Below are 13,371 nucleotides of genomic sequence, written 5' to 3'. Positions count from 1 at the left end.
TGAAAGCCACACGTGGCGATATGTTTTTCTTTCCGTATCCATTCAATAAGCTCTGCATGAGTAGGATGTTATGGGAAATAAAGCGTTTGGGAATAAATGTTGATTGCCCTAATCCTACAAGTTTATCCATAACTGTTTTCAAACGTTGCGAAATAATTTTTGAAATAATTTTATAAATAACATTGCAACATGAAATAGGACGATAGTCCTGAATTTTTTCCGGAATTGAATTCTTAGGAATCAAATTCAACACTGTGACGTTCCATTGCTTCAACATTTTCCTGTTTTGGAAGAATTCCAAAACCCCTTCGCTTACATCTTTACCCACTATTTCCCAGTTTTCTTTGAAGAAGTTCGCGTTGAAACCATCTGGCCCTGGGCTTTTATCCCCTTTCATCGAAAACACAGCTTTTCTAACTTCTTCCATACTAACTATTGTAATCAATTTGTTACCACTTTCTTCACTGATTTTCCTTTGCACAATCTGTTGAAGTAATCTTCGGCTGTCCTCTATTGTTGTGCTAGTTTCTGTTCCAATCAGCTCTTTGTAGAAACTTATTGCTTCCTCATGAACTGCTTTTTGTCCCTGTAAAACATCTCCATTTGAGTTTGTGAGCCTTAGGACCTGATTTCTGAAATTCCTTGATGAACATTTTTTATAGAAGAAAGAAGTATTCTTGTCTCCTAATGAAAGCCAATTTTCTCTAGATTTTTGCTTAGCAAAACTTTCCTCTTTAGAACAGAGGTCTCTAAATCGCGTAAGAGCCTCTTTTTCCTCTTCCCTGTTATAAGGTAGATTTTGGGCTCTTAGTGCCTTGCTTTGTATTTCCTCTAGTTTCATTCTGGCTTCCTCTACTCTTTTAGAAATCCCACTATATTTTTTCCGGTCTAGTTTATTCAGCTTCCCTTTAAGTAATCTTAGTTTCTCACAAACTCTAAACATCTTTGTTCCATTAATTCTGATGTTCCAAGTTTCATTAAGGATTTTATTAAATTCTTCATCTTTCATCCAGAAGTTGAAGAACTTAAAGGGTCTTTTATGTTTTTTCTCCTTTTCCCAAAAGAATTTTAAAGGGCAGTGATCAGATATACCTGGTTGCAAAACCTGTATTTGGCTTCTTGGGTAAAATTCCACCCATTTTTCATTCACTAGGCCTCTATCAATTCTGCTCTTTCTCATGTTGTCCGCCCCTCTTGTAGTTGACCATGAAAATAGATTACCTGAGAAAGACGGTTCAATGCAGTTTATGTCTCGAATGCATTCGTTGAAATCTTGCATGTCTTGTGTTATGTCTGTCTCAGGCTCTCTTTCATTCCTGAATCTTGTAACGTTAAAATCTCCCATAATAACCCATGGTTCGTCGTCCGTAATGCTTCTTCTTAAATCATTCCAAAGTGTCTTCCTCTCTGTCCCAGAGTTGCTTGCATAAACTACCGCAAAAAATATTTTTACCCTTGTCATCAGATTGATAACCTCTGTCAAAATAACTTGCTTGCTTTCAAAAATTTTCTTGATTTCAACCCTTCTTTTATCCCATCCTACCAAGATTCTACTTTTAATCCCATCAGAGTTATGAATAAATTCCCATTCTTCTTTGAAGCAACCTTGGGCAACATTCTCTATTTGACTTTGTCTGACTTTTGTTTCAATAATTCCAAATACTGTGATTTCATTCTTCTCTGCTATTCTTCTAATTTCTCTTCTTTTTATGGGGTCATTTTCAACTTCACCGAGAAGGACTTTGCGCGGTGTTTTAGTCTGCCAAAGCAAGGGTTGACAGACCTCGACGTACCGACCAACATAAAGGCCGAGGTCTCACTCACTTTTGCCCGGTCTACCGAACCGGTTGACGATCACGGTACTAAATCACATTTGAGGGCTGAATATCAGCTCCTCAATGATGTGATCGGTAGGAGCATCTTCGGGAAAGATGTCACAAATACCTACTGTACCTCGACCTTCAACATGATGGCGGCTATAGTCACTGGTACACCGGTGAACTGGTCCAGGGTGCTGTTTGACGTCCTTATCAGTCGGTCTCATCCCCCAACTAAGCTACCTTCTTGTGGAGCTTGGTGTTCCGACCTGTCCCGGCGAAGGTCTGAACCAAGCCCAAGTGCTCACCAAAGAGATAACCGACTCATTTTATGATCGGTTTGAGAGGGCTTAGAGGAGGAGGAACCGCCGCAATAACCCTGCCGGTGAGGTCAACTCCCATGCACACTGAGTCACTCCTTCCTGCACCCGGTCGTTTTGCTGCATGTACCGGGTGTATCCTTATCCAACATCATTATGATCACTTCGGCTTTTCTTATGTCTTTCCTCGGTTTTATTTATGATTTCATCGGTCTCTTTTGTTTACTCTTCATTATGTTAGTGCATTAATGAAAAAGGGATCTTTAATTAATGAGGTAACTCCCAACTAACACAAATAATCAATACCCAACTAACTTGGTTACTTCGCAACTAATACTTACCTCGAGAACTACAAATAGTCAAAAAGCACACTCTTCCCAATGACCTTGGAAATATAAAGATTCTCTTCTCTAAAGAGACAAAACTGTCAAACATTTTCCCTCCAAAACCGGTTCTATAAAAGGGGAGCTTTCCTAATGAAATCAACACACCTCGAATCATAAACTCCCTCTCTCTCTACTATCAAAGTTTAGAAACATGTCGAGCAGAACCCTAGGAAACTTTTTGAGCGTTGATTTCAACTCATGTATGGAAGAATGGGACGGAAATCATGCAAAGAAACTAATGTTTGAATCCCTTATTGATACCGGCCTTTGAACCTTCCTCGAAGAATCCGGTCCCATACTGATTGAGGATGTCAAGGCATTCTTCAGAAGCGCCTGCATCAGGGGCGATTACATCGTCTCTACGGTAAGAGACCACACCTTCTGGCTTGATGAAGTCGAATTTGCCTCCCTACTCAACCTACCCACAGAAGGGTTTTCTGACTTCCCAACTCTGGAGGGAATTGATGCATTCTATTATGCACTACTCTTCTCTGGAACCCTTGATCCAGTGGAAAACTATGGGTTAAAAACCCGCCTCGGTCGTAACGCTCAACTCCTTCTTGAGATTGTGACTCGGTCCATTCTCTGTCAGTCCCCAAATCAGCGGTACTCAAAGAATACCTATAACATGATGACCCATATCTTCAGCAAAACGACCATCAATTGATCAGCGGTCATCTTTCAAAACCTGAAGAACATGGTGCTGACCAAGAAAGGTCTCGGCTATGCACCTCACATAAGTAAGCTGATTCTCAAGTACCGGCCAGAGTTTGGACCGGGTACACCGGCATCCCCTTCAAACATCCTTGACGCGGATGCGGTGGAAGAGAAGTTCTCCAAAATGGTTTTGACATAAGTTGTACTTTTTCCATCTTATGTATGTTTGTTTTCGCACCAATCTATCTTTCACTTTCCTTTCTGCAATGTTTCCTGAATGCAATTTCATTTAAGTTTAAATGACCGAGTCATCTTGAATATCCATCTAAGTAACCGGTTAACTTCTTCAAAATAACCGCGCCCAAATCCGGTTTCAAAAAAAAAAATCGCTTAAAATCAAAAGATTGCAAAACTCTGCTTACTCAAAATAACCGGTTAACTGTAGAAAACCGGTGCCTTTATCGGTCTCAAAAGGAGATTGCGTCATCAATGGCGAAAGCAAAAGTTTTGGAGGGAAATTTCCCGCCCAAAACTCCCGCCTCCTGGTTTACCGCCCACGGATTGGCGCCTTTTCATTCCCGCCCATGGTTTGCCGCCCTTTCAGCTTGGAGGGAAAACTCCCGCCAAATATTGATGGGACGGTTGGGTTTCCAAACCGCATCTATAAAAGGGTCTCTCGGCCATTTTATTTCAATCTCACGCGAAATTGCTTTCTCTCTCTAAAGCTCTCAAATTCTCTCAAAACGGTTATCTGCTCTCACACTTTTCAAACTCTCTCAACTCTCTAAGATGGGGCGCGACTCGGTCTTGTTTAAACACTTGACTCAAGTGGATTTCGAGGAAATCCGACAGAAAGGCACGCCTGCGGCAAAAGAGGTTATTGACCGGGTAGCCGAAGCCGGTCTGGAGTACTTTCTCGGCGGTCCCCATGTTCTATATAAAGATGCGGTTAAGGAATTTTTCAACACTGCAACTATCTCTGACGATAAGATCACCGCAACTGTATGCGGTACTGAAATAGAGCTCACCGAGGAATCGGTGGCAGAAAGCCTGCGCCTTCCAACTGCCGGCCAAGATGCAACGGCGGACATAGAGATCAAAACATTTGAGGCAGTTTGCCAGATACTCTCGGCGACTAAGGAGCCGATAAAAGTATCAGGTAGCAAATCGACGTTGAAACCGGAATATATACCGATTTGTGATATCTTCGCAAAGGCGATTCAAGCAAGGGGAGGAAACTACAGCAGCCTAACCAAAGACAAAATCAGGATGCTGGTCGGCCTGATAGAAGGGACAAAGGTTAACTGGGCAAAGGCAGTGTTCCACAATTTGATGGATATGGTGAAGCCGGATTCGGTCCGGTCATGGGGATATGCTGTTCCTCTCGGTAAGATCTTCCTTCACCATAACCTTAAAATCGGACCCGGCGTCATCATCCCATCCAGAAGCCTCATCAGAGCCAAACAATTCCTAGAAATGAAGAAACCGGCCCCCGGTTCCACAGGTGGCCGAAAGAAGACAGCCGGCAAGAAAGCGGCCCCAGCGAAAGAAAAGGTCGAGAGCAAAGGAAAAGAGAAAATAATCTTCTCGGAACCGCCACAGCCAACGGAGGAGGAAGAGTCCGCCTCCACATCTGAACGAACCGGATCTGAAAAGACCGATGATGAAGAGCAGTCGGGCCAAAGTCCCGACAATGCCAGTACGGGTGCAAATCCTGAGACCACCGAAGGCGGTGAAGAAGGCGGTGAAGAAGGCGGTGCAGAAGGCAGTAAAGAAATCAGTAACGAAGAGGAGGAGGAGGACGAAGAAGCAGAGGCCGATAGGATAGCGCTCAAACTCCTAAAGGGCACTGAACAGCGAGCCGAGAAGATTGGCGAGATATACCTGGAATGGCACGAGCACCGGTTCGGCAAACGGTATAGGGACATCCTACCGGGCTACACCGACGAGGAATGCCTCCAAAGACTGAAGGAAGTGGAGGACGTGGTCATGGATCTCACGAAATCCGATACCATTGAAGAGGTCCTACACCGAACCTATCTCTTAAGACCGCGAGCACAGCTGCGGAAGCTAACCATACGGATCCGGAAGATTACGGCAAGGTTCGAAGAGGTAGCATCAGAGGACACCTTAACACCGTTAGTATTGGAAAGGCTTGAAAAAGCGAGAGGAGAACTCATCCAAGAAATTGACCGGCTGGAGGCAAAGTACGGACAAAGGGAAATACCGCACTATACAGCTCCACAGATCGATAGGAGTCCAGCTCACAGTCCAACACCTCCAAGGGAGAATCCGGCAACAGATGACACCGATGAAAGGACGGACGCTCCTCTCACCGGGCAGTCTCCACAAAAACAACCGGAGGTCTCCGAACCGGGTGTTACAAAAGAATGGGTTGAGAGCCGTATTCAAGAATTTGAAGACTCGACGGTTACCCTATTGGAGGAGAAATTCCAGAGAACTGTTAGCTCGGCACTCCAGTTCGCCAACACTACAAGGCAACTTCTAATAAGAACAGAGGACCGGTTCTCAGAAATCGATGAAGATCAACAGGAAGAAGCGGTTCTGCGCAGCAAACACCTTATGCGAACCATAATTTTGGAAGATACGACCTCCGAGATTAAAGAGAACTTTGCCCGGCTTGAAAGAGAGACCGATGAACGACTGACAGAAGTTACTAAGGATCTGGTCGGTATAACACTTGATAGGGTCTCCGATCTTGAGAAGAAGAATGAGGGTCTCGAGGCCGAGCTCAAGGCGCTCACCGCACAAGTTGCTGAACTACTCAATGTCAAGATGAATGCGGATGCCGGGGCTGTAGAGGCTGATGCCCGAGCGGCTAAGAAGGTCCAGGATGCGCTGGACGACGAAGCAAGAAAAGAGAAGGAGCCACCGCAACATCCCGAAGAGGAGGAAGCCGAGCGAATTCGAAGGGTAGGGGCTAAGTTCCCGGGATTTGCAAAGACGGTAGCCGCTCAAGCTGCGAAGGATGCTGAGCGGTTAGAAAGGGAAAGACGGAGGCTAGAAGGCTTTGCAGCCGATAACAAAAAGAAAAAGGCGGCCTCTTCCGTTTCAGTTCCGACAAAGCGAAAGAGGGAACCTTCAAAGAAAGTTCAAATAGCCGACCTGCTGAATGAGGTCACTGAGACGATCATTGAGAGTATACCGCAGCAGGCTACTCAAGTCGAAGAGGAGGATGAAGAGCACCTGCAGCCCCGGTCCACAAGACAACGAGTCACCGAATCAGCCAATCGACCGCAACCGGTGAAGAAAAAGCGGAACAAAAAGTTTATGACTAGCTACGACTTCTCGGACTCGGAATAGGGGCTCTCCTTCTCTTAACTATGCCTATCTTAATGTTTCTATATAATATCTTCTACTTTCGGTTATATATATATATATAAAGTTATTTTTGAAACCGGCCTACATTTGCAAACTTACATGATTTTGATAATTTTAAATAAAATAATCAAAAAGGGAGAAATTGATAAGATAAAAAATAAGACTTTCCGAAAATTTTTCTCAAAATTTCTTTTCCAAATTTTTCGAAAAATTCTCCTAAGTCAGTTTCAAAAAACCGGACAAACAAAAGAACCGGCCTACATTTGCAAACTTACATGATTTTGATAATTTTAAATAAAATAATCAAAAAGGGAGAAATTGTTAGATAAAATTAGACCGGTTCACATAAACCTAACTTAAATAAACCTTTCATGCAGGAACAAGGAACCGGACCGGTCAAACAAAAGAACCGACTAAAAAGGCTAGCCGGTCAAGTCACTAAACCGACCAGGAACATGACCGCACAAAGAAAGGATCGGCCAAAGCTTAAAACCGGAAACATCAGACAGCCGATCAGCCACAAGGCAGAAGAATAACCGGAAGAAGTCCGGTTACATCACTCGTACTGGAAGCCATCTGGTTAAGTCGAATGACCGACCAGTACAAGAAGACAATTTGGGTATCTGTTGAGAATGATACCAAAGGAACAGACTGAATACTTCCATATCCATACAAGTCTGAGGAAAGTCTGCAGGCTGCAGAAGACAGTCCTACAGGATCTTGCCACTTCGGGATAAGTCAGAAAGGAGATATTCCAAGTACAGACAACTGTCTAACAGACAGTGTCCACATTGAGTAAAAGACAAACCTAGCAGGTTTGTCTTACACACCGGAAGAACAGACCGCCAGGTCTGAGGTTGACCGTCAGGTCTGAAAAGATGACCGCAGGGTCTGAATCACTGAATCACTGAATCACTGAACCTCTGCTCAGCCAATCAGAATCAAGGAAGTGAAATATGACCGTTGGCATATTTCACCTATAAAAGGGGCAGTTGAAGAAGAGTAAATGCGGGACAAGTAACATACAGTGAGACAAGTGAGAAATTCTAAGAGCATTTATTCTACAAGTGATAAGACTGTGCTGTTCTAGAAAGCCTAAGTGTTAAAGTTAAAGTGTGTGTTTTACAATTTCGGTGTAAATTGTAAAGGTGTCATCGAGCAGGAAATAAGTCTCGATCGGATTGTACTTGTATTCCTTAGTGAATATCCTTCTCGCGGTTTCGAGAGGAAGGGGTGACATAGGAGTTTTATCTCCGAACATCCATAAAATCTATTTTGTCATTTACTTTCTGCCGGTTCCATTATCTAACCGATCCGTACCACTATAACCGACTTAATTCTATCCAAGCCGAATCACCAGGTTACCGAAACCGACCCATCAATTTTTCAAACCCTCATCATCCGAAACCGGTTCTGCCTATTATACAAGTGTGCCGCTTCAACCTGAAAGCAAACCTCTTCCGCGCTTAAACCTAGTTCAAGGGTTTGTGACAGGTTATGTAGTATTGAAACCCCGGTGTTAATCTCTAACTGGATTAACCACCACCCTTCGAGTGAGAACCGCTAACCGGTCCAACCCCGGTCCTCTAGCGGCTATCTAGATCCTAAAAACAATGATATTGTATATTCTTATTTTTATTTATATATCTTTTGTAGAGTTTTGAAGAAGTAATATCAAAGGAATATGAATATGAAGTCTACTCTTTTCAATGATGAATCATCGAAAAATGTTGAAGCTTTATCTCTCCTCGCTTTTGTAGCTACTAATTCTGAAAACCCAAATTCCCAAAAGAAGGAAGCTTAATTTTGAAACTAAAATCTCACTGAACGGCTTTTTTAAACTTATTCAAAACATATTCAACCAACAAAAGGAAGTCGTCAAGACTATCGGATTTGGTTTCCTTCTTTTATTGGGCATCTCAAAATAGCCAGTTCACTTTTCCAAACACCTCATGAACACTTTCAACGTCAATAAGAGATCTCTTCTATTAAATAATGGTGACGAGATACAAATTGATGAAGAGCTTATCTACGACTAATGGACTTCTAGATTCGTTCTAGAAAAAGGAATACGGCTCTCCCTTTTAGACATAGTTTACGATACACTCAAAGAGAAAAGGAGTTTTAAACTTAAAATGCGAGTGTAATAACCCTTCAAATATTCAATGACCAACGGGAGTGGAGACCATCAGCTTAGGACATGCATGTGGGTCATAGCGTCAAGGTCATTTCCCACACGTTACTAATCAACGAACCTTTAAAACAAAGTTATGAATTTCTTTCATTAGTTTTCTTTAAAAAATAAAATTAAGGTGACAACTCTAAAGTCAATTAGGTGGACTCGCCCTGAAAGCGTGATCGATTTAAAACATGTGCGGGCCAAACAAAAGGTTCATTCTATAAAACTCTATCTTTGGTTCCTTATCTCATTTTAAGACGAGACAACTTCTGAGAGGGTAGTCATCATGTCTTCCTTTTTATGAGATTCGAGAGTAAGGTAAGCCATGAGGTTCTCTAACGTAACCTAAATGATATAAAAAACTTTATTTTCTAAAAAACATCACCCGGGTTGGACCTACCATCCAAAATCCACTTATCGCATCCCCTCTAAAGCGAGACATGAGCATGATAGGCATGGAGTTCCCAATAATTCCGTTGTGCGAACACCCTTAAAGATGAGGTAAATTTAGAGAATTAAAAAATATGTTGTAACCGTAAAAAATGCTTACAAGGATCAAGTCCCACCAGTAGAAAACTTATTTTTAACGTGGGCATAAATCCTCAGAGAAAGCCAAAATGCCCTCAGTGATTGTTTTCGCCGAGGGCGATAAATGCTCTCGGACGGTGTCGGTGAAGCGCTGTTAGTGAAGAAAAAATAGGTTTAACCGAGAGAAGTTGTGCCTCTCGGAGATAATTATATTTTTTTTACCGAAAGAAGAGCATTGGCTCTCGGTAATAATCAACCTTTCTAAAAAAATAATATTATGAAATCTCCATCCGAGTTTGATATCATTTCGCCCTCCTTCCCTCTGATCTTTATTTGATGTAGCAATTAGGGTTTATAGATGCAACTTCAATCTCCGCTACACCTTCACAACCTCCTCCCTGTAGTAAATCATAGTATCTTGCAACATTCATCTCATTTTCAAATACATGTAGAAAATACCAGTAAGAATGAAAGAAAAGAATGGAAAATGAAATGAATACAATAAATCAGAAGATTGCTTTTCAGATCTCAACTCTCCACCTTTCGAAAACAATAAACCTAGTTCTTTTTCGACTTCACTGTGAAATGAATACTCATCATCATAATCATCCTCTCTTTTCTTTACCAACATAACATTATAACAACAATAATGTAAACAACAAAGATCATCATCTCTATTTGTTTGTACTAAGTATCAGGTGCAATTCGTCATTTCCTCATTTCTTCTACTTCTTCAGATTTGTGCGGATGGATCTGGTGAGATCAAAGAGCCGTTGGAGAAATAACTTAGGATCTACGCAGTTTTGATGCTCGTTGTCGCTGTGCTAAAACTGCTTTTATGTGTTTTGTTAGCGACGGTGGAGGAAATTGACATTTATAGATTCCTAACTGTTCCAAAACCATTCACCTATATAAATCCCTAACTATTCGTGATCGCGAGATCTCTAAGTTGAAGAAAAAAAATCTATGAATCCGATGGACTGAGAAACCTAGTTTCCTCTGACGAATCTCATCTTCTTAAGCTCGCGTTTATAGAGAAACTCGATGATCTGAATTAAATTACTGGAGTAGTTTCTAGATTAGGTAAACACAGTCTATGGATCTAACCATGGCCTTCAATGATTCGAGCATGTCTATGGAGATATAGTGAAGGGAGATATTGATGTGATGACAACCAGATTTCTCGTTAAAGATATGGAAGGTATGACGATGAAGATGGAGAGATACATTAAAGAGGTGTAATGAAGAGATCTAAAAAAAGAGAGAATATCTTAAAGAGGTGGAATATGAAGAGATCTAGAAAAATAGAGAAAATAAGAGAGGAAGAAATGAACAATTTGTGCGGACGTTAGGGCAAAATATAACTTTTTTACCCTCTGATCTATGTTATTATTATATATTTCACCGAGAGCGCCCCTTTACCCTCGGTAATATTAATATAATCGAGAGCATTCTTTCACTCTCGACGATATTTCTCGGTAAATGTGCATTTTTTTTTATTAGTGTTCCTTTATAAAATCTTTTGATTATATAAGGGTAGTCATCATGTCTTCCTTTTTATGATATTCAAGAGTAAAGTAAGCCAAAAGGTTTTCTAACGTAACCAAAATGACACAAAAAAATTTATTTTCTAAAGAACAGTACTCGGGTAGGCAAGAGGACCTACCATCCAAAATTCACTTGTCGCATCCCCTCTAAAGCGGGACATGAGCATGATATGCATGGGGTTCCCAATAATTCCATAATGCGAAACACCCTTAAAGATGGGGTAAATTTAGAGAATTAAAAAATGTGTTTGAATCGTAAAAAAAACGCATGCAGGGATCAAGTCCCCTTATACAATCTTTTGATTATATGGTCATTGATTATTTTTTATTTGTCTATGACACTTAATTTTATGTTTGTGCATGGAGGTTAGGACATTATATATATATAATGTTTTTTAAAAGAAGTAACATTAAAAAAATTCATTACCCAAACATTTTCATAATGAAAAAAATAAAAATTTAAATGATTTAGAAGAACTATTAACTTTTCTCCACCGATTTTTTAGAAGAATCTTAAAAAATGTTATAATAGTAACATTATTATCAATGATACACACGACTAAAAAAAGTTAACTTTAAATTAATGCACTATATATTGTTATTAAAGTTGAGATGCGAGGGTATCAATTCCGTACTTCTAGCATGCTAAGCTAAGCGATCGTTTTACTATCTGAGCTACATCCCATCCATATTTATCTTCGTTGAACTATGCTATTTAGGTTAATTTTGCATTGGATCCAGTCTCCTTAGACAATTTTTTGATTATATGGTTATAGATTATTTTTTTGTTTATCTATGTAAATTGATTTTGTGCTTGTATACGGAGGTTATGACATTATTGAAAATGTTTTTTTTAAGGAAGTAACATTAAAAAATTCATTACCCAAACATTTTCATAATGAAAAAAATAAATTTAAATGGTCAAGAAGATCTGTTCAAACTAACTATTAAATTCGTCTCTAAAATGTTAAAAGCACTCTATCATCTAAGTTACGTCCCTATTCATATTTGAACTAGACTATTTAACCTTCTATTTTAAGGCTAACACTGTTCTACAAACCTAGGTTTTATTAGAATACTTTTTTAATAAAAAAATAGATATTAATATTCAATAATGAAATAAAAATAATGATAATAATTTAAAACCTAAAATATTTTAATTAATTAATTGAATACTTAATAAAAGAGAGAAAAAAAAATTATTGTTTGATTAATTTAAATTAATTAAAAAATTCAAATAATTACAAAGTCCGTGTTAATCGGTTAAAAAAGGATTTGTGTCCAAAATAATAGTAGAAAAAATCTTCCAAATTTCTCTCAAATATCAAACTATATATATATATATATAGATATTATAACACATCAATGATCAAACTTTACTTCTTCTCTTGAAAGATGGAAGTATCTACACCTGAATCAATGAAGTTGTGGGAGAGAGGAAGAAAGCTCGGCGCCGGCGGCTACGGTTTTGTTTGTCTGGCCCATCCTTTGGCTGGACATCCTCTGTTTCTCCCTGACTCATCGTTACAAATAGTCATGGCAGTAAAATCGGCAAAGTACACATCTTCCTCTTCTCTCATCCGTGAACGCAATCTGTTCAAAAAGTTCAAGGATTGCCCTCACATAATTCGTTACCTGGGCTGCGATTGCACATACGAAGAAGACGAGCGTTTCAGAAACATCTTCATGCAGTACGCCGCAGGTGGAAGCTTGCACGACCGGATTAAGTCGGCTGCATCTAGGGGCACAAGAATCTCTGAGATCGAAGCAAGAGAAGTCACAGAATGTGTCTTACATGGTTTACGGTTTATCCATTCTAAGGGATATGTTCATTGTGATATAAAAACAGATAATATTCTCATTGTTAAGGGGAAGGCAAAGATTGGAGATTTGGGTCTTACAATTAAGCCGGGGAAATACCCTGGGAAGATCATAGGGACTCGTAACTATATGGCTCCTGAGTCATTTAAGTCCGGTGACTACACGAGTAAAGCCGATATATGGGGACTGGGTTGTTGTCTGTTCGAGATGATCACAGGAGTCAAAATATGGAGACACATGAAGGAAGATGAAATTCATAAGATTATAGAACGTTCCAGAATGTCCGACAAAGCACAGCTTTTCTGGAGGAAATGTATGGTTGAGGATCCGGAGCAAAGATGGGACGCCGAACTGCTTCTTCAACATCCCTTCATAGTCGATCATCCTCCTTCTCCTCTTTCCACTGGCAAACAAGTCTGTAAGATTATGCCAACGAGTAGTACTACTGTTTGTCAATATAAAGCGGAGGAAGCTTGAAGATTATTATTTATTATTAATATATAAAGATACAAATTTTACTGAAAAATGTTTTTTTTAATTGTGAAAATACCATATTTATTTAATAAATTTAATTTCTATATATTGTATATTTTATTTATTAGAAATGATTGAGAGGGGATTTGAGAGAGGGAATATGAAAGGAAATGATATGATTGGCGCAATCTGATTCACCATTGACCCGAAAAAATAATTTGTTTATAATATTAAAAAGATATTATATTTTAATAATATACTATAAAAAAAAATATATATATATTAGAATTATTAATATTA

General features: G+C 39.7%; 2 protein-coding genes across 2 annotated transcripts; both read left to right on the top strand.

The window, feature by feature from the left end:
* Positions 1-3,969: 3,969 nt before the first annotated feature.
* On the top strand, positions 3,970-6,504 carry LOC124924808 (myosin heavy chain, clone 203-like). The gene is made up of 2 exons (XM_047464798.1): positions 3,970-4,339; positions 4,469-6,504. The coding sequence occupies exons 1-2, from the start codon at positions 3,970-3,972 to the stop codon at positions 6,502-6,504; spliced, it is 2,406 nt and encodes an 801-aa protein (XP_047320754.1).
* Positions 6,505-12,171: 5,667 nt separating this feature from the next.
* LOC124924807 (mitogen-activated protein kinase kinase kinase 20-like) lies at positions 12,172-13,074 on the top strand. The gene has a single exon (XM_047464797.1). The coding sequence runs from the start codon at positions 12,172-12,174 to the stop codon at positions 13,072-13,074; it is 903 nt and encodes a 300-aa protein (XP_047320753.1).
* The last annotated feature ends 297 nt before the right edge of the window (positions 13,075-13,371 follow it).

This window comes from Impatiens glandulifera, chromosome 2, assembly GCF_907164915.1.
Source record: "Impatiens glandulifera chromosome 2, dImpGla2.1, whole genome shotgun sequence".
NCBI lineage: Eukaryota > Viridiplantae > Streptophyta > Magnoliopsida > Ericales > Balsaminaceae > Impatiens > Impatiens glandulifera.
This window is presented reverse-complemented; position numbering and strand designations above follow the sequence as displayed.

Coding starts and splice junctions, on each gene's coding strand:
- LOC124924808 (XM_047464798.1), top strand. CDS start 3,970: ATGGGGCGCGACTCGGTCTTGTTTAAACACTTGACTCAAGTGGATTTC. Junction 4,340..4,468: donor GGAGCCGATAAAAGTATCAG/GTAGCAAATCGA, acceptor TCGGCCTGATAG/AAGGGACAAAGGTTAACTGG.
- LOC124924807 (XM_047464797.1), top strand. CDS start 12,172: ATGGAAGTATCTACACCTGAATCAATGAAGTTGTGGGAGAGAGGAAGA.